General features: G+C 37.7%; 1 protein-coding gene across 1 annotated transcript; it reads left to right on the forward strand.

Moving 5' to 3' along the window:
• The first annotated feature begins 1 nt into the window (after position 1).
• Positions 2–9,526, forward strand: LOC131618913 (uncharacterized). The gene is made up of 5 exons (XM_058890065.1): positions 2–464; positions 522–731; positions 8,134–8,493; positions 8,643–8,714; positions 8,934–9,526. The coding sequence occupies exons 1-5, from the start codon at positions 2–4 to the stop codon at positions 9,524–9,526; spliced, it is 1,698 nt and encodes a 565-aa protein (XP_058746048.1).
• The last annotated feature ends 10,434 nt before the right edge of the window (positions 9,527–19,960 follow it).

Consider the following 19,960-nt stretch of genomic DNA (forward strand, 5'->3'; position numbering starts at 1 on the left):
GATGGATGTTGATTCTGAACGGGTGGTTTGGGTGAGAGTTTATGGTGTCCCTTGCCATGTGTGGGGAACTGATTTCTTTGAAACGCTGGCCAATCAACTTGGTTCTTTTATTTGTGTAGATGATAATATTGTGTCTGGTGATAATATGGATATTGCAAGAGTCATGATAAGGGTCGCTTTTAACTTTGTTCTAAATAACTTTATGGAGGTTGCTATCGATGGGGAGGTTTTCAATTTGGTTTTTCGTGAAGACACCTATGGGCTGGTTAGAATAGCGGCGAAGAAGGTTTCTTCTCCGAATCGGTCCTATAATTCTTCTTCAAACTCTGATGTTGTTTCTAAGGCGGAGAACCATGGGAGTGGAGAGGAGGAAGATGATGACTATGTTGACACGAGTTATCCATCGGATAATGAGGTAGAGATCCGAGACAGAAAGAGCGATGGTGTAGGACAAATCTTGCACGGTTCTCCACGTTAAGATGCAGGATGTTATCAGAACAATGATAACCTTTTGGGTGTAGAGTCAAACGGTAGGGAGGCGGGCGCTTCTTTTGATAAAGCCATTCAGAATATCTTTGAGAAGAAAAGGACGGATCTTGACATAGTTTCTCATGTCCCTGAATCATCTTCTGATCGTACCTTTTCAGGGTTACCCGTATCAAAGGATAAAGCTTTTCCTTTTTCTGTTCAAGGTGGGGCCACGTGTTTTGCTCATGGTGGTGTTTCTCTCAGTACTGGTGTAACATCCTTCTAAAAGCCCCGCGGAAAATATAATAATAATCAGAGTAATCATACAAAAAGGATGTTACAATTAATAATATAAAGAAAACCCCAAGTCGTTTGTCATGCTTTATTAGAATTAAACCAAATATCAAACATGTGTCTTGCACAGCGGAAACTCATTTTAACAACGTTAAGAAACATATCCAAACCAATCAACAATACATAATTCATAACCAATAATGGCAACACGTATATCGAGTAACTCTAAGACTATTGACCCCAGTGTTACAAGACCAGAGCATGACCGACACGACTCCACATAACCGGATAAACTCTACGAGTCATCCTCACCGATGGCTTAAACAGCTACTTCAATCTGAAATCATCAAAGTAAGGGTGAGACTACATCATAATTAAATAGCATTATAAATCATCAGATATAGAATTTCATAAGCAATTATCCACCCTACTTAGCATATTCAGATTAATCAATTCATACCAATCACAAGCACAAGTCAATAGTATGCAACAATAACACAACACAATCATAAAACCGGATTTCATCACAACATGTCACAATTTATACAAAGACCATGCAGACTCTTATGCATGTGGTACCATACATGGGATACACCCATCCAACTGATCTTTTTCATCACCAAGATACAGTTCAACCAGCACAAATTCCACACAATGGGAATTATGCCCACCATTTTGATCCACTTTCATCACCGGGATCCATCACCAAAAATGTATGCGAATGAATGCAACATATAACATGCTTACAACATCACCAATCCGATGTATCACATCGTCTCATTATCATCACCAATTCATCACCAATAAGCATGCATTAGTTTTAGCATTCATACAAATATATCACACGCATACATGTAAAACATCACCCAATAAATAATATAAACAGGGTATAAAACTCGGACTTTACATCCATATCACCTATTCATCATATATAATTCACACCACATATAACGTCAAATCACAGTTATATCATTACAACATCACCATATTGTCACATTAACCAAATCATGCACACAATGTACAAAACATGCCATAAACAAAATAAATCAAGATTTTCAAAATAAAACCAAGTTATTGTTGTTTTCTTTACTTTATATCATAGAGTATTTAATTTAAGAAACAACGTCCAAAACGGCGTCTAAAATGGGCTTACGGTTCAAAAATTAGAAGCTTTTAAAGTTAGAATAGTTTTCAAAACGTGCTGCTGGAATTTGTACTGGAACCCGGTTAGTCCCACATGGGAACCGGTTCCTGGACCCAAAAATGCCATTTTTAACGTTTAAAAACACTGGAACCTGGTTCCTCCCACATGGGAACCGGTTCCCACGAACCCAGTAGCTGAAAAACGTGATTTTTAAGACTTTTATGCATCCCAAACACATACCAACTCATACCATTACGAAATTGATCACCACTAACATCAAAATACTCCAAATACATGATTCTAATGCACAAACAACATACCACAACACCATATAACAATACTACATCATCAATTGCAGTCAATTCATCAAATCATACATGTCAGTGTTGGAATTTCACAAAACCTAACATCCCAAATAGAGATTCTAATTCCTTAATTCAATCCTATCATCATCAAAATCATAATACTACATAATTAGAGTAATCACCCCTTACCTTAGCCAAATTCTTGATTGGTCTTCTCCCTCTTTGTTCCTCTTCACGTATCAGCTTCCCAATCTCTCGTCTCTTCTGCTCTGCTTTTCACATTCCTTTTTCCTTACTTCCAATTCCTTATTATTTTATAAAAATAACGTTAAATTAGTAATGGGCTTTACTAACTTAACACCTCCTTCTTACTAATATCACACATGGCCCAATAACTATTTTCCAATATTTCTCAATGTTCTTCATAAAATCAATTATTCCAATTAAATAATTTTCCTACTTAAATTAAATAATTAGAAATAATTTTCGGGGTGTTACAACTCTCCCCCACTAAAAGAGTTTTCGTCCTCGAAAACATACCTCAAGTGAAAAGTTCCGGATAGGAGTCCTTCATCTGACTTTCCAAATCCCAAGCAACATTCCCCCGAGTCGATCCTCAAAATTCATTTGACATAACCAACATAAGGTACATCTCACGCATTCAATCTCAGCTCTTACGTCACATTCGACCACCTCAAAAGGTGTACCACTCGTTATACCTCTAAAAGATTGACAACAATGGAACATGAGGTACAACCCATACAATACGCCCAATAACTGAGTAATATAATTACACAACCATGGTATGACCACACCCGATCAACACTGCAGTAAAGCATTCCATCTACCGAACGTACCAACCTTAGACACACTTTTCCATCTGAGCGATGAAATAACACGTACACTTTTCACCAACTGCTTCCTTCTAGAACTCGATAATAACATTCCTATACCATTGAATTTCAACTATCTGACTCCTCTCAAGTCATACCAGCAATTACCAAACACGTTACATTCCGCTATTTCGGCTCTATTTTGATTACTCATTACAGTCATCATTACTAATTAGATTTCTCAGTTTTATCCAATTCTGACTCTCTTTACTCATTCATTCCGGAATCCTTCTTTATCATACATGGTACTAATTTACCATTTAGCAATACTTACACGCACTCAAAAAAAAAGTCCTGATTTACTTCCTATATTTAAACATTCTAACCATCAGAAAGAGTACACACCAGTAATTATAATCACACTCATCAGCCTTAATATACCATTGCTTACAAAATAGCTCAAACTGAGTCCCGCTCTTCTCTAAGAATTAAATCAACTTCGTCCTTCATAGAGAATAATTCCTCATTATATCTGGAAATCTACAATAACACCTTACAACAGTACAAAATTATTATAGCATCATATAGTATCAACTCATCGCTTTAACTTCGCTGAATACATACTCGTTAACTAAGTACATCCACAATAACACACTCATCATCTCAGCAATTATTTTAAAAGAGTACTAATTCTCCGAAATGACATCCTTTCATCCACTAGATTATAAATCCAACATATAGATCAATACACATCCTCTATGTAGGCTCCTGACATATTAATTCCTCACTGCCCACGGGTAATACTCATAACACTACTCCACATCACACTTTCGTTGCGCGATTTTGATTACCCGTCTTAAGTCACCGTTCAATATATTGCACTCTTTCCTATTCACTTCTTCATAAGTCCATACAGCATGGTGAGTGATTATTCTCACGGTTTAATATTCATCACAACTTAAACCATTAACGTAACAAACAAGCTCATCCCTTATATATGATTCCATCTACTATCAACAAGAGATTAAGGGTGATCAAGTCCTCAATTTGTCAATAGATAGCCGACAACCATATTTAAGCATAAACTGTCATTACTACATAATAGTGTCCTTTCTGAGTTTGCACCCAAACTCATTAACATCGTCATAGTCCAATAGTTCACTCTGAGTCTCTACAACTTGCACACTTCTCTCTCATTGGATCTTGTCAGTGAGATACCAACATCCAAACATTTTACACAATCTACTTCATAGTTACTTATATGCTCGTACATTACTATTTATTCTCGTTCTGAATCAAAATCCTCATCTAGCAAAAGACCGCGATAACATTCCTAACTCGTGGTTTCACTCTAAATCCCATGACATCTTTTGCGTCCAAGTATCATTCCACTCGGAATCTCAACAAAGTCTTCCTCACTCCAATAGGTGTAAGAAATCCTCTACAATTCTTCTCCTATACATGTCGTTGCTTTGGCATCATAAATACGACTTCAACCATACTAAAACTTATTTCACCCTTTCTACTAATTCACTCATCACTAAAATCCATCGGTACTCAAATCATCTTTATTACCGAATATCTCATCAACTTATTCCTCAACAACACATTCTACTCAATTTTGTTTCAAACAATCACGGTAGTAGGCATTCCTATTCAACAAGTTTTGCGCTTCCTTAACTGACTTTAGAATATCTCCTCATAGGATCAAAAGTTATGGGTTTTTAAAGTAAAAATAATTTTCCAAAAACACATAGTAGAACCCGGTTCCTCCCACACAGGAACCGGTTCCTGGCTGCTGCCCATAACTCGTCTTTGATTTTTACTATGGGGAACCGGGTTGTCTCTATCTGGGAACCGGTTCCCAGCAACCCTGAATTCCCACGCCTTTGTTTTTATAATGAGAACACATTTCAAACAAGTTTTAAACATCAAATAACATCATATATCATGGTTATTAAGTCAGCTTCGCAATACCCCAAACGGCCCTTAAATCAGACACTCGGATCTCAAGACATGAATTTTCCAATCGTTGTCCGAATTTGCAACACTGACGCCATGCAGCCACACCTTAAATGATATTTCCAAAACTCCTCAAAAGGTACACTTAATTCCTTAAATTTCTTCTCAACAAACCTTTTAATTATTCCTTCAATCCGTTCAACTCTGACACTGACATCCCGTGTCGTACCAACAAATAAGTCTAGTTCTAAGAGCACGCGTAACCGCAACTTCACCTCTTTCCAACATCATCTTGTCACAACTAAATATTTACAGCTTCTGCAACCATTTTTTTAATAAAGTTCATCTCTTTAGCTTTCCGACGCTTCAAACGGAACTCAAATCGGATGTCCAGAACTCCAGTTATGAATTTTCGAAGTTCTGTAGCTATTCAGCAATTTTCCGGCATTTTGCTTACGCAAATTTCACTCCAAAACTCATTCTCTTCAACTCGATCATATTCCAAACAGCCCCTTATCATATCTCTTCACTTCCAAACATTATTATAACTTGAGCAACACATCCCATTGCCGAAGTGCGATTTCTGAAACATTACGACAACAATCCTCTTTGCAACTTGCAACTGAACCTCTTCCGAAATGCAAGGCTACTCAACTGACAACTATGCAGCCCCTCAGTAGAGCTGATACATTGCAACTTCCTAATTTCCTCTCCTACAAATATTCATCAATTATCTCTAATCATCTTCCTTCAAGACGTTCCAACTTAACTACCAGTCAAGTCCTAATTTCAACTCACCTTCGATTCGGAAAACAACAACTCCAACAACGCTTGCACTGTTGCTAACAACATCCTACTGAATCAATCGTCTTACAACTGAAACATAACCGAGGAGAAAAGCTTCTCCCCCACTTGTTTCAAACCAACTTCCGCAACAAACAACCAGGTACCGAGAATGATCCACTCACATGTCGCATACCAAGGGATAATATGCCGACAGTATTCAACTGTCGTGCAACTCAACTGACTCGACATTTGGCCGGACGGACCGACCTGCTCTGATACCACTATTGTAACACCCTTCTAAAAGCCCCGCGGAAAATATAATAATAATCAGAGTAATCATACAAAAAGGATGTTACAATTAATAATATAAAGAAAACCCCAAGTCGTTTGTCATGCTTTATTAGAATTAAACCAAATATCAAACATGTGTCTTGCACAACGGAAACTCATTTTAACAACGTTAAGAAACATATCCAAACCATTCAACAATGCATAATCCATAACCAATAATGGCAACACGTATATCGAGTAACTCTAAGACTATTGACCCCAGTGTTACAAGAGCAGAGCATGACCGACACGACTCCACATAACCGGATAAACTCTATGAGTCATCCTCACCGATTGCTTAAACCGCTACTTCAATCTGAAATCATCAAAGTAAGGGTGAGACTACATCATAATTAAATAGCATTATAAATCATCAGATATAGAATTTCATAAGCAATTATCCATCCTACTTAGCATATTCAGATTAATCAATTCATACCAATCACAAGCACAAGTCAATAGTATGCAACAATAACACAACACAATCATAACACCGGATTTCATCACGACATGTCACAATTTATACAAAGACCATGCAGACTCTTATGCATGTGGTACCATACATGGGATACACCCATCCAACTGATCTTTTTCATCACCAAGATACAGTTCAACCAGCACAAATTCCACACAATGGGAATTATGCCCACCATTTTGATCCACTTTCATCACCGGGATCCATCACCAAAAATGTATGCGAATGAATGCAGCATATAACATGCTTACAACATCACCAATCCGATGTATCACATCGTCTCATTATCATCACCAATTCATCACCAATAAGCATGCATTAGTTTTAGCATTCATACAAATATATCACACGCATACATGTAAAACATCACCCAATAAATAATATAAACAGGGTATAAAACTCGGACTTTACATCCATATCACCTATTCATCATGTATAATTCATACCACATATAACATCAAATCACAATTATATCATTACAACATCACCACATTGTCACATTAACCAAATCATGCATACAATGTACAAAACATGCCATAAACAAAATAAATCAAGATTTTCAAAATAAAATCAAGTTATTGTTGTTTTCTTTACTTTATATCATAGAGTATTTAATTTAAGAAACAACGTCCAAAATAGCGTCTAAAACGGGCTTACGGTTCAAAAATTAGAAGCTTTTAAAGTTAGAATAGTTTTCAAAACGTGCTGCTGGAATTTGTACTGGAACCCGGTTCGTCCCACATGGGAACCGGTTCCTGGACCCAAAAATGCCATTTTTAACGTTTAAAAACACTGGAACCCGGTTCCTCCCACATGGGAACCGGTTCCCACGAACCCAGTAGCTGAAAAACGTGATTTTTAAGACTTTTATGCATCCCAAACACATACCAACTCATACCATTACGAAATTGATCACCACTAACATCAAAATACTCCAAATACATGATTCTAATGCACAAACAACATACCACAACACCATATAACAATACTACATCATCAATTGCAGTCAATTCATCAAATCATACATGTTAGTGTTGGAATTTCACAAAACCTAACATCCCAAATAGAGATTCTAATTCCTTAATTCAATCCTATCATCATCAAAATCATAATACTACATAATTAGAGTAATCACCCCTTACCTTAGCCAAATTCTTGATTGGTCTTCTCCCTCTTTGTTCCTCTTCACGTATCAGCTTCCCAATCTCTCGTCTCTTCTGCTCTGCTTTTCACGTTCCTTTTTCCTTACTTCCAATTCCTTATCATTTTATAAAAATAACGTTAAATTAGTAATGGGCTTTACTAACTTAACACCTCCTTCTTACTAACATCACACATGGCCCAATAACTATTTTCCAATATTTCTCAATGTTCTTCATAAAATCAATTATTCCAATTAAATAATTTTCCTACTTAAATTAAATAATTAGAAATAATTTTCGGGGTGTTACAACTGGCATAGGGGTTTCGCTCAAAAAAAAGTAGAAAAAAGAAAATAGTATCTATTAAATCCCTTGCTATTATGGGTGGGCCCAGGAGCGGTTTCAATATTAAGCCCACAAGGAAAGTTAACAAAAGGCCCAAACTGTTTGTTCAGGGGCGGTGAAGAGGTTATTGAAGGCCCAACTCAGGTATTCCCTCAAAAGTGTTTTCCTACGTTTTCGCTCCTCTCTTCCAGTAGCAGAGGCAATTCTGGGATTGGATTTATTGATAATATTCCTGGTGATTCGGATATAGTGAGGTGCAATATTAGAACTCTTTCTAATTTTGACAACTCTTGTGATGAAAAATTGAGCGATGCTATTTCTAAGCTTGGTGTGATACCCGGTCAGAAAAAGAAGGAAGTTCATAATTTTTTTCCAGAATCTCATTCTCTGGAGCCTGTATGGATGGAAGGTAAAAAGGTTCATTTGAATTGTTTTAAATGATTATCGGTAGCTTTAATATAAGGGGAGGAGGTAGTTTGATTAAGCGTAAAAGGATTAGGAGATTGATTGGTCTTGGTAGAGCGGGTTTTTTTCTTTGACAAGAAACTAAATTGTTAGAAGTCACTGATGTTATTGCTAGTAGTTTGTGGGGTTTGAATGATGTGGATTTCTCTTATTCTAGTTCGGAAGGTATGGCAGGGGGCCTTCTGTCAATTTGGAATCCTAACGTTGTTTCGGTCTTGACTGGTTTTTGTGGCCCGGGTTTCCTTGGATCGAAAGTTGTTTGGAAGGGATGTGTTTATTATATTGTTAACGTTTATTCTTCTTGCTCCTTTCCGTTAAAACGAAAATTATGGTCTCGTCTTTTGGAATTGAAAAACTCATACTAAGATGGGGAGTGGATTATAGGGGGTGATTTGAATGCGGTGAAGAAGCGGAGTGAGAGAATTGGCCATTCTATTAGAAGTAGCAATGTGGAGTGGAAAGATTTCTCGGACTTCATTGTTGAAAGTGGTTTAGTTGATGTTCCTTGTAAAGGTAAGAAGTTTACTTGGTTTAGTGGGGATGGTAAATTAAAGAGTAGAATTGATAGATTTCTTGTCTCCAATAATATCATTTCGAAGTGGGGTGTGGTTGGTCAATGGATAGGATCGAGGGATGTTTCCGATCATTGTCCGGTTTGGTTGTTGGTTGATAAAGAGGATTGGGGCCCAAAACCGTTCAAAGTCAATAATGAATGGTTTAGTCATAAGTCTTTCTTTTCTTTTGTTGAGGAAGAATGGAAGAGCTTATATGTGCAAGGGAGAGGAGACTTTGTTTTGAAAGAGAAGTTCAGTTTGATCAAAGATAGGTTGAAGTGGTGGGAAAAAAATATCTTTGGGAATATTGATTTGGATGTTGAGGAAGGTGTTAGAGTTTTGAATGATTCGGATGATAGCGAGTATTGGGGGGGAGGAGGCTCACTTAAATATGATCAAAGCCTCAAAGAGTATTTGGTTTAATCTTAAGTTAAAGGAGAACATGCTTATCCAAAAAGCTAGACTAAAATGGCTAAATGATGGGGACTCTAATAGTATATTTTTCCATAGAGTTATGAAAGGGAAGAGGAGGAGAAACCATATTAGCTCTTTAAATTCTAGTGAAGGGGTTGTTAACTCGGTCAAAGAGGTGAAGGAGGTTGTGAGAGCTCACTTTGAAGCTAAATTCAAGGAGGAGCACCTTGTTAGACCTTTATTGGATGGAATTGGTTTTAAATCTTTGAGCGAGGAAGAAAACCTATCTCTTGAGGTGCCTTTTTCGCTTGAGGAAATAAAAGAGGCGGTGCAGAGTTGTGACGGTTCTAAAAGCATGGGTCCGGATGGGATTTCTCTTCTTTTTATTAAGAAGGGTTGGTCTTTTTTAAAAGAAGATGTTCTATCTTGTTTTAATGATTTTTATTCCGGTGCGGTTCTTTCCAAATGTATTACTTCTTCGTTTCTTTCTTTAATCCCGAAGAATGACAATCCGTTAGGTCTTGATGATTATCGTCCCATATGCCTTGTGGGATGCATTTACAAGATGATATCAAAGCTTTTAGCTAGTAGGATCAAAAAAGTGCTTTCGTCGATCATTTCCAATTGCCAAAGCGCTTTCGTCCCGGGGAGACAAATGATTGATGGGGTGCTAATTGCTAATGAGGTGGTGGACTATGCTAGTAAGGAAGGTAAGGAGTGCCTTCTCTTTAAGGTTCATTTTGAAAAAGCTTATGATAAAGTGAGTTGGAACTTCCTTAGGTATATGTTGCGGAGGATGGGATTCGGGAAATTTTGGATGTCTTGGATGGAGGCGGTGATTTTCTCGAGTAAAATGTCGGTTCTTGTTAACAGTAGTCCGACTAAGGAATTATGTCGTCCTCGATTTTTCGTGGGATGCGAACTGACTCTTCTTTTATTTTTTTGAGTTGTGAAAATCAGAGAGTCGCCACCGACTTTTATTTTATCCAATTAAGGAAAGGTTTATAAAAGAAACAGAAAAAGACCTTAAAGAGATTTTGGGTTCGGGGGTAGGTTATACAAAGGGAAGGTGTTAGCACCCCTTTGTATCAATGGTTATCCATGGGCTCTTAATTGCTTAGCTCACTTGTTTGAATCATTTGTCTTGCTTTGAAATGCTTGTATAAGGTTTTAAATACCTTTGTAAAGAATTAACTTTGTAATGATCCTTGTGCGGATGTATACAAAGTGTTTTATCTTTCGAAAGATGTTTTGATGGTTTGAAAAAAAGATTTTTTGAACTTCGTAATGATCCTTGTTTGGATATCTACAAAGTGTTATCTTTTTGAAAGTTCTTGTTTTGGAAAAAACAGTGATATGTGAAACATTTGTTGTTTTGTTTGATTTGAGCAAGCAATTAAGAGATCTACCCTAAGTTCGTAAGGTCCTTTCTTATTTCTTTTAGAAAATTTTCTTTGACTGGATACAGAAAGAAATTATTTGAATCGCCTTTGAAACAGTAGAATTGATTTAGAAAAGAGTAATAGAGGGATTACCCTAAGAGGTGCAAGTGTGATTGTGTTTTATTTTCAGATATTTTTATCTTTGAAATTAATGATCTAGCGCTTCAGTTATTATTCTTGCCATACACGCAATTTTATATGTACAGAATTTAAAGTGTGGGAATGTAAAATGCGGAAAATAAATCTACACTATTACATTGATTGTGCGAGAAATGTAAACTACGCTATATACATGAATTAGACAACCTATACACTTATCTATGAAATTAAATTGCAATAACGTAAAAGGAAATATTTTTGGATTTTTGGGTGGTTGATTTTAATTAAACTTAATGCATAATTAATTTAATTAAAAGGTTAAGAATTAGAAATAAAATTTAAACCTAAAGAATTAAGTCTAAAATATGTACAAGTTGTGTGTCAATTAATTTTAAAATAAAATTATTTTTTTTGGGATTTTTGAAATTTGTTTTGGAGATTATTAAATTAATTAACATATAATTATACAAATAATTATACACATAATTTAAACTTAAAGAGAAAAATATTTTAAATATGTACAAAATTAGTTTATAATATATAAACTTGATTTAATAAAAAGAAAATATTTTTTTCTGATTTTTTGATAGGTTAGAAATAATTAAAAGATAAATATAACAATATTATCTAATTAATTAAACAAAATATTTCAATTATGAAGAAAAATAAAACATTTTTGTCATGGGCGTTGGATTGAGTGACAGATGGATCTAAAGGTGATTGGAGTGAAGGCGCGTGGTAACAATAGAACCTGCAAAGCAAAGAATCAGAAATTTAAAACTGAAACGCGCGCGTTCCTCCAGCCAATGGGAGAGAGCCACGTCTTCATCTTCTTCCTCCCTTCCGTTGCTAAAAGTTCTGCAACTGTAGGTAAATGTTTTACCCACGGTTTTGTCCGTAGCTACAAGACCTGCAAACAATCAAAACTTTACACAAGCAATATAAACTAATTAGGAGACCATGGTTCAACTCAAAATCGTCCCCTGAGTTCAAATATGCCCTTAGTTTCTCCTAATTTTGCCTAAATCGAATAATCCTAAAATGGAGCTCAAGAACCCTAGAATGGAAACTTCGTGTACAAGCATCCAAACTTCAATTAAACTTCCAGAAATGATCAGAACATCAAACTAAACTTAAATATGGGATTACATCTTATTGAATATGCATGTATGATTCTATTTTTATAGGTTTTTGTTTGAACAAACCGTAGGCTATAGTGCTCGATTCAGTGAGTTTCAAAGCTTGAAATTGATTTGGATAGGTTCAGTGATGCTTAAGGATCGTGTTTGAGTGTTTAGTTTGGATTGAAAATAGCTTAAACTCAGAATTCGAAATTTAGCTTTCTTTGAAAATTTCAAGTTCATACAAGAGTGATACAAGCATGTGTTTTTGTTCTGAATTTGTGTCTTCTTTCTTACTGAAGTATTCTAAGCTATTTATGAGCAATAGAAGTGCTGCAATCTTAAGCTAACAATTATTGTTTGCTTTTGAACTTTTGAATTTTTTAATATATAAAGCTTTGAATTCTTTGGCCATGGCTTCATTTTTCTTCACCCTCTTGCTCTAGGCCTGCTGTACAATCTCTATGCTGCAGAAGTTAAGCTATCTTGGTGACTCAAGCTAAGGACAAAAGCTTTGGATAATTGTCTTGAACCATTTCTTTTTTTAATTTAATTTTAAATGTAATAAAATTAAATTAAAAAAAGAAACAAAAATGTCATGGGCCTAATGTTGGTCATGGGAACCCTTTAACATCATTAGAAACATATTTGGATCATGAATGCTTGGCCTCTTTTGGAAAAAAAACCATTTTGATCAATGCTAGTTGTCGCACGCTCGCGAAAAATGAACAGAGTCGCCACCAATATATTTATCCCATAAGGGAAAGGAATATCAGAAAACCTAACAAAGGAAGGAACAGGGTCTTGTGACCAAAGAATCTAGGTACGGGAGTCGGTTACGCAAGGGGAAGGTATTAGCACCCCTCACGCCCATCGTACTCGATGGTATCCACCTATGTTTGTTTCTATCTAAAGGGTGTGTACTACGTCTATGTCTACATGCGAATGAATGCAAAAGAAATACGGGGAAAAGAAGGAATATTTACAAATGTGCTCGTTCAAGCCCCGCGACTTGATGCCCACGTATCCTTTTCAGGAATCAGAGCGTCGTAGTTCGGCTCCATAGTTTTTGTTTGTTTTTGTGTATTTTAGTTGGGCGGCGTTAACGTTCGCGCTCTTGCATAAGGGATCGACCTACGATGCGTATGAGCGGAAATAACGGTGCCCTTAAGAAAGGAGAGATGAGAGAGACTTTGAGTGTTTCGAGGAAATCCCTTAAGCAAGGGAAACTCGAGTTACTCTTTGATTTGTGTTTTTTAGAAGTTGGGAACTTACGCCTGAATGGTACCCTTAAGCAAGGGAGATCCAAGCACTCGAACATTCCCTTAAGCAAGGGATGTTCAAGCTTCCATTCCCTTTTTAAGAATTTTCACTTTGATTATTAATGTTTTAAGTATTTTCTTTGTATTTTTTATGGGGAGTTTATTCAAGTATTTATTAGATGTTTTATGTTGAAAAAGAAAAAGAATGAAAGGAGGGAACTATTCCTAATTTCTAAATCTATGTTATTCTAATTCTAATAGAAAGGAACAAAATCTATTTAAGCATTTCACAATATAAAAAATATTCACAAAAATAAGAGGAACAAAATCTAAACTATTTATGAAAACATTCACAAGCAATTGCATTTTTATTCATGTTAGAAACCACTTTTGAATTAAAGACTAAAACTAATTATTTTTATGGTTCAACAACCAATCCAAAATCAAGGAAAACAACAATTAAAATTTCAAAAGATTCACAAAATTCTAAAAAGTCTAATTGGAGAGAAAACAATTTTTATCAACTTTTATTTAAGAAAAATGAATTAATATTCAAAAGAGTAAAGAGACACTATTTTTATTATTATTTTTTTATTTATTAACAGCAAAGGGGGGTGAATCATCAATTTCAAAATGAATTAAAACTATATCAAGAAGCAAACTGGGCCTGATTAGGGGGGTGCGAAGAGCATGGGCACGTAGAGGCCCAGTTATTGGATGGTGGTGTATTAGTAACAGGGGGTGCGGTCCAGAAACAATCCCAGGCCAGAAAATGCGAGGCCCATCGTTGCATAGTTATTGCATTTTCATTTCTGTGTTTCATTTATTCTCTTTTATTGAAACGTGACATACATGATACACAGACTCTGCATCAATTGGTCACACAACTTTTAAATGAATAAGACAAAATAAACTCGCAAACCAATCACACGCCAACACCTAACCTTCCAATCATTGCAAACGGTAATAATAACAACCAAGAGATAGGAACGAGAACGAATTAGGAATCGCCACGTATGCAAGTGGGAAAAAAGAGAAGAAGATGGACACCGGCACCGGAGATGCACCGGTTGTCTTCTCCGGTTAGTCATACGGTGGCGCGAGCATCAAAACGCCCAGAAATTTGTGAAAAGACCACCGGTCCACTCGGTTTCTCGCACAGATTACAGATCTGGCCTCAGTTTTCCACGATATTCCCTCTAATATGCAAACCGAAATGATTTCTAAAACCCTAACATAATCAAACTCCATGAAAATCAGCACTACTCACACAGATCAATTCCTGTTCCTTCATAGAACTCAAGTAAGCGATTCAAACATTCAGATACTAACAAATTCGAGCAAATCAGAAGCGGCATTCAAGAAATCACAAGCAACGAATGTTCACATAAACTGAACTACTAGATAACAGAGCTTCATCTCATGAATTCACCACATGCATATGCTACTAACACAGGTCACTTCAATGCTACGAAGGGTTTAGAATCTTACCTGAGCACTCCTTGATTCAGTATGGAGAGGAAGCCACACAGATCTGAACCTCCACTGGTAGCAATGAGCACGTACTAACCGGTTCTTCTAACGATCGAGGAGCGAGCTTAATTGGCTGAGGACTCAGTGCTCGTGATGAAAATAACGATCTCGTTCAGCATGGCGTCATGAAGGCAAACGATGAATATGATTGATGTTGAAAAGTCGAATTGAGTGAGTGGTGGCCGGAGGTAGTTACGGAGGTTAGTTAGGGCGGCCGGAGAAAGTAGTTGTGGTGGCAGGTGGTGGTGGGATGAGTGAAAGAAGAGAGAGAACCGAGGGGAGAATGGGAGAGTGAAAAGAGAGGTTTTTGGAGTGAAGAAAAATGTGAGTGTGTGGGTTTTTGAATCGTGAATGGATTTGGAGAGTGAGGGGTGTTTATATAGGGCAAGTGTGAGGAGAATGGGAGGGTTTTTTTGAATGTGGGGCTTTAGTGGATGAGACTTTGGCAGCATAGCTTTTTTGTTTCTTGAATATGGGACTTAGAATGTGTATCTTTCTCTAGCAAACTTAAAGAACAAGCTTTGGCATGTATAGTAAGTCTTTTGATGAGCTTTTCTAAATGCAGCATGTGCATGGCCATACCTGGTAGTGATAATAGCAGCAACGAAATCATGTCCATGCCCTCACTTTGTGTGCTTATATCTCTCTCCATAGGACACCATCCATTTCAAACTCAAGTGCATTATGAAGAGGGCATGTGATTGAAGAGTTTTGATGTTTGAGAGTCATTGAGATGAGGTTTGTAGGTGGAGTGAGGGAGCTTGCAAACATACTAATTCAAAATATATGAATGCCTGGGCGTGTGGCTTGAGCTTGTGCACATACCCTGGCAGAAATGTGATTGAGTGGAGGGGTGACTTTGCAGCCTTGCAACCTGCTCCATGCATGTCCAAGATTAATGATACTGGGCTCAATAGATAGAGGACATGGCAAGGAGTACCTCAATACCGGGCTTGTTCAAAACGAAGGCTTGTGGAGGGAGAAAAGCACATTGAGATTTGGCACACCATGTGTTCGCTGAAATGTATTCGTGTGCCATGGAAATCTGCCTTGGCTGGATGCAAGATCTAGTCAGTGTAGAGGCACAACTTTGAGGGCTTGCATCTCACTCAATACTTGTTCAATTGACCTAATTCTTGTTTCAATTGATAGAGGGGATGGCAAGGAAGAGATGCATGCCAAGTTTGCATTCATGGTGCTCTTGTAGAGCTCTAAAAGTGGCTGGAGATTTGGCATGCCATGTGTTTGTTGAAATGCCAGGTCATGACCTGACTTGGGACCTGGAGTATGACTTGGCTTAAATGAATTTTCAGAAACTTCACACCACTTTAACTCTTCATACAAGCTTCAAATGAAAAAGTGTCCAACTACAAAGTTGTTCTCCTCCATGAGAGGAACAACTTTGATGTTGGAATTTTCTTCAAAAATGCCATTTGCCACGTGTAATCTAGTGCTGAAGTGGACTGCTCAACAAGATTTAAAGCATCAAAATTTTTTCTAAGTGTTTAAAACTTGTCTTTTTGCTATTTTTGGCAACTTTTGTCAAACTCCTGATTTTATCCATTCTTTGACTTTTCTTGACTGATTTTCCACCAAAAGTCAATATTTGAATAATTCTTCTAATTTTGACCCAAAAGTCAACTGTTCTGATTTTTCTGATTATTGATGGAATTCCCGATTAAATCTCTTCCAGTCAAATCCAGTCAAACAAACACATCCATAAAGTCATTATGAGAGCTTCTCATTCATAGAATCCACTCCTGATTACATGTTGACCAGAAAGTCAACTGGTTGACTTTGGTCAAAGAAAAACCCTGATTTAGGGGACCCGATGATTTGCAAGCTTGTACCCTTCAATCAATGCCTTTAATTGAGACTGAGAAAAAAACCTAATCCAGGAGGACTTCAATGAAAACAAAGCCACATAATCACACCTCAGATCCTCACATTTGGTAGGAAATTCCTTGCCATAAGAGCTCCTTCTTGCTAGTCTTTGATTGACCAATGATATGCATGCATGGGTATGGATTATGACCTAAGTGATGTATGTACATGAATGTAAAGCCTAAGCCAGTTAGAAGTAAAGGGGTAGGACAAATTTGGGGTATGACAGCTGCCCCTATTTAATCGTCTTAAACCTGAAGGTGAGATTGGCGTTAGCCTTTCAAACATTCGAGGTAGAAGAAGATTAAATATCAAAACCTGAAATTTGTCCTGAAAGGATGGTGTAGGTGTTATTTTTATTTTTGTTTTGATATCTGCTGGGGAAAGAAAATTTTTGTTTTCTCTGGTGGAAGAATTTATGGTGAGTAATGGATTGAATGGGGATAGCTTGTAACGTAGCCAAGGTGCGAATACAAGGTTCTCAATAGAAATGATTGTTGTATGAAACTATGATTTGAAAGTATGGGTCCGATGGAATGATAGGATCTACTGACTCAGAAATTGAAAGTAAGGGTAAATGACTCGAAACCGGGGTGGGATCAACAGATCCACGACTCAAATCTAGGGCGAGTATAACAGACTCACGACTCAAATTCAGGGTAAGATCAACGGACCTACGACCCTCTTTGAAAAAGATGAGGATAAGGTCAACGGACCTACGATCCACAAGAATTGAAAAAGATAAGGATAAGGTCAACGGACCTACGATCCACAGGAAATGAAAAAGATGAGGATAAGGTCAACAGACCTACGATCTACAAGAAATGAAAAAGATGAGGATAAGGTCAACGGACCTACGATCCACAAGAATGAAAAAGATGAGGATAAGGTCAACGGACCTACGATCCACAGGAATTGGCAAAGATGAGGATAAGGTCAACAGACCTACGATCCACAAGAATAAAAAAGATGAGGATAAGGTCAACGGACCTACGATCCACAAGAATTGGCAAAGATGAGGATAAGGTCAACGGACCTACGATCCACAAGAATTGGCAAAGATGAGGATAAGATCAACGGACCTACGATCCACAGGAAATGAAAAGGATGAGGATAAGGTCAACGGACCTACGATCCACAAGAATGAAAAAGATGAGGATAAGGTCAACGGACCTACGATCCACAAGAATGAAAAAGATGAGGATAAGGTCAACGGACCTACGATCCACAAGAAATGAAAAAGATGAGGATAAGGTCAACGAACCTACGATCCACAAGAATTGGCAAAGATGAGGATAAGGTCAACGGACCTACGATCCACAAGAATGAAAAAGATGAGGATAAGGTCAACGGACCTACGACCCACAAGAATTGGAAAAGATGAGGATAAGATCAACGGACCTACGATCCCCAAGAAATGAAAAAGATGAGGATCAACAACGAGGCTGGAGCAGGAGAAGATTATTAACAACACTGAGGCTAGGGATTGGGAATTTGTTTTGAAATGGTTTGCCAGGACGGGAGGCAAAGGATACACAACATGGGGGTTGGATCTAAAAGTTTTCCCGTACGAGGGGAAGGGACCACGGAGACTAGTGACGACTAGACACGACCCAAAAGAGTAGTACATAATGAAGAATCACGGGATATCGATGCTTGCGAAGCATAAGAACTACATTAATCCCTCAGGCCAAGAGGCGGGGCATAATCCTTCAAGAGTGGAAATCGTTCGAATTGCCACACACCAAGTATGATTATTCAAACGATTGAAAAATGAGATGGGTTGACTGCTCACCCTCATTCGCACTCTAATTTGCACGCAACATACGGGAAATAACCATCACAAGACTAGAGACGACTAGACTCGACAAGAAGGCGATAGTAACCACTGGGGATTACGGGAATATCGATGCTGACGAAGCATAAGAATTACATTAATCCCTCAGGCCAAAAGGCGGGGTGTAACTCTTCAAGAGCGGCAATCGTTCGAATTGCCACACACCAAGTATGGTTATTCAAACGGTTGAAAAATGAGATGGGTTGAATGCCCACCCTCATTCACGCTATAATCTGCACGCAGCACATGGGAAATAACCTCGGAGACAACGATTCTGACGAAGAAAGACATTGCATCCGATCCATATTGGAGAGAGAACATGAGACTTCTTTTGGGGATTAAGGATACCAGGTATCGGCACCGTGGCTTGAGGAGATTTGTGATGTAGTAACAGATATCAATCGGAGTTTGTAAGGATAACATTTTATGTGGGGAAGTATCATCGTCTTGATTGAATGCTGATTTGTATTATCTGGCTTATGCTTTGTATGCATGTTTGAATTTTTCTATGGCGTAATGATCCGCTTTGACGAATATGCTACGCTTTTGAGGATGCAATGAATACTATATGCAGAGTGCCAAATAAAGGCATTGGTGAGGTGGACACCAGGGAGAATCCCCTTGGTGTTAAGGACCATGTGGAGGTGCCAATAGATATTGGACTTTGATTTGTAAGATGCGCCTTCTTTGACTTGAAGAATAATTTCTGACTTCTCACCATGTGCCACTGCTTGGAGGATTTTCAGTTTGAGGAGATTTCCTCGATTCACCATGTTGGGGATGAGGAATCCAGATAAGGAGCCTTGATTAGGGAAGTAGGACAACTCCTAGGAGAAATAAACTCCTATGCTTGAGAAATGGAACAAATTCTCGGGAGAAATAAACTTCGTGCTTGGGGAGAGACCAAGTTTCCAGGAGAAATAAACTCCTATGGTTGGGGAGAGAACAAAATAGCTCAAAAGATTATGCCCCAAGCTTCACGACCCATGAAGGAAATTGCCCCAGTGTATCCTTGGAGAGATTTGTCAAATCTCGACGTGATTGCCCCAGATATGCTGAATTTGAGACAGATTCCTCGACCTGATTGTCCCGGATTGAGCAAAGCTTGAAGAGATTTATCGACACGATTGCCCCAGATTGATGGAATTTGAAGTCAAACAAACATGGAAACAACTTTACCACGCTCAACGGAGTCTTCAAACTCTTCCCCTCAGGGTACTCAAAGAAAGCATCAACTGTTCATGCCAACGGATTTCTTTAGAGAA

Source organism: Vicia villosa, linkage group LG7, assembly GCF_029867415.1.
Source record: "Vicia villosa cultivar HV-30 ecotype Madison, WI linkage group LG7, Vvil1.0, whole genome shotgun sequence".
NCBI classification, from domain to species: Eukaryota; Viridiplantae; Streptophyta; class Magnoliopsida; order Fabales; family Fabaceae; genus Vicia; species Vicia villosa.

Bases quoted from the DNA above. Each gene is read 5' to 3' on its own strand.
- LOC131618913 (XM_058890065.1), top strand. From the start codon at position 2: ATGGATGTTGATTCTGAACGGGTGGTTTGGGTGAGAGTTTATGGTGTC. The intron at 465-521 runs GTTCTCCACGTT...TTTTGGGTGTAG, and splicing joins TGTAGGACAAATCTTGCACG to AGTCAAACGGTAGGGAGGCG. The intron at 8,715-8,933 runs GTATGGCAGGGG...AGTGGATTATAG, and splicing joins CTCTTATTCTAGTTCGGAAG to GGGGTGATTTGAATGCGGTG.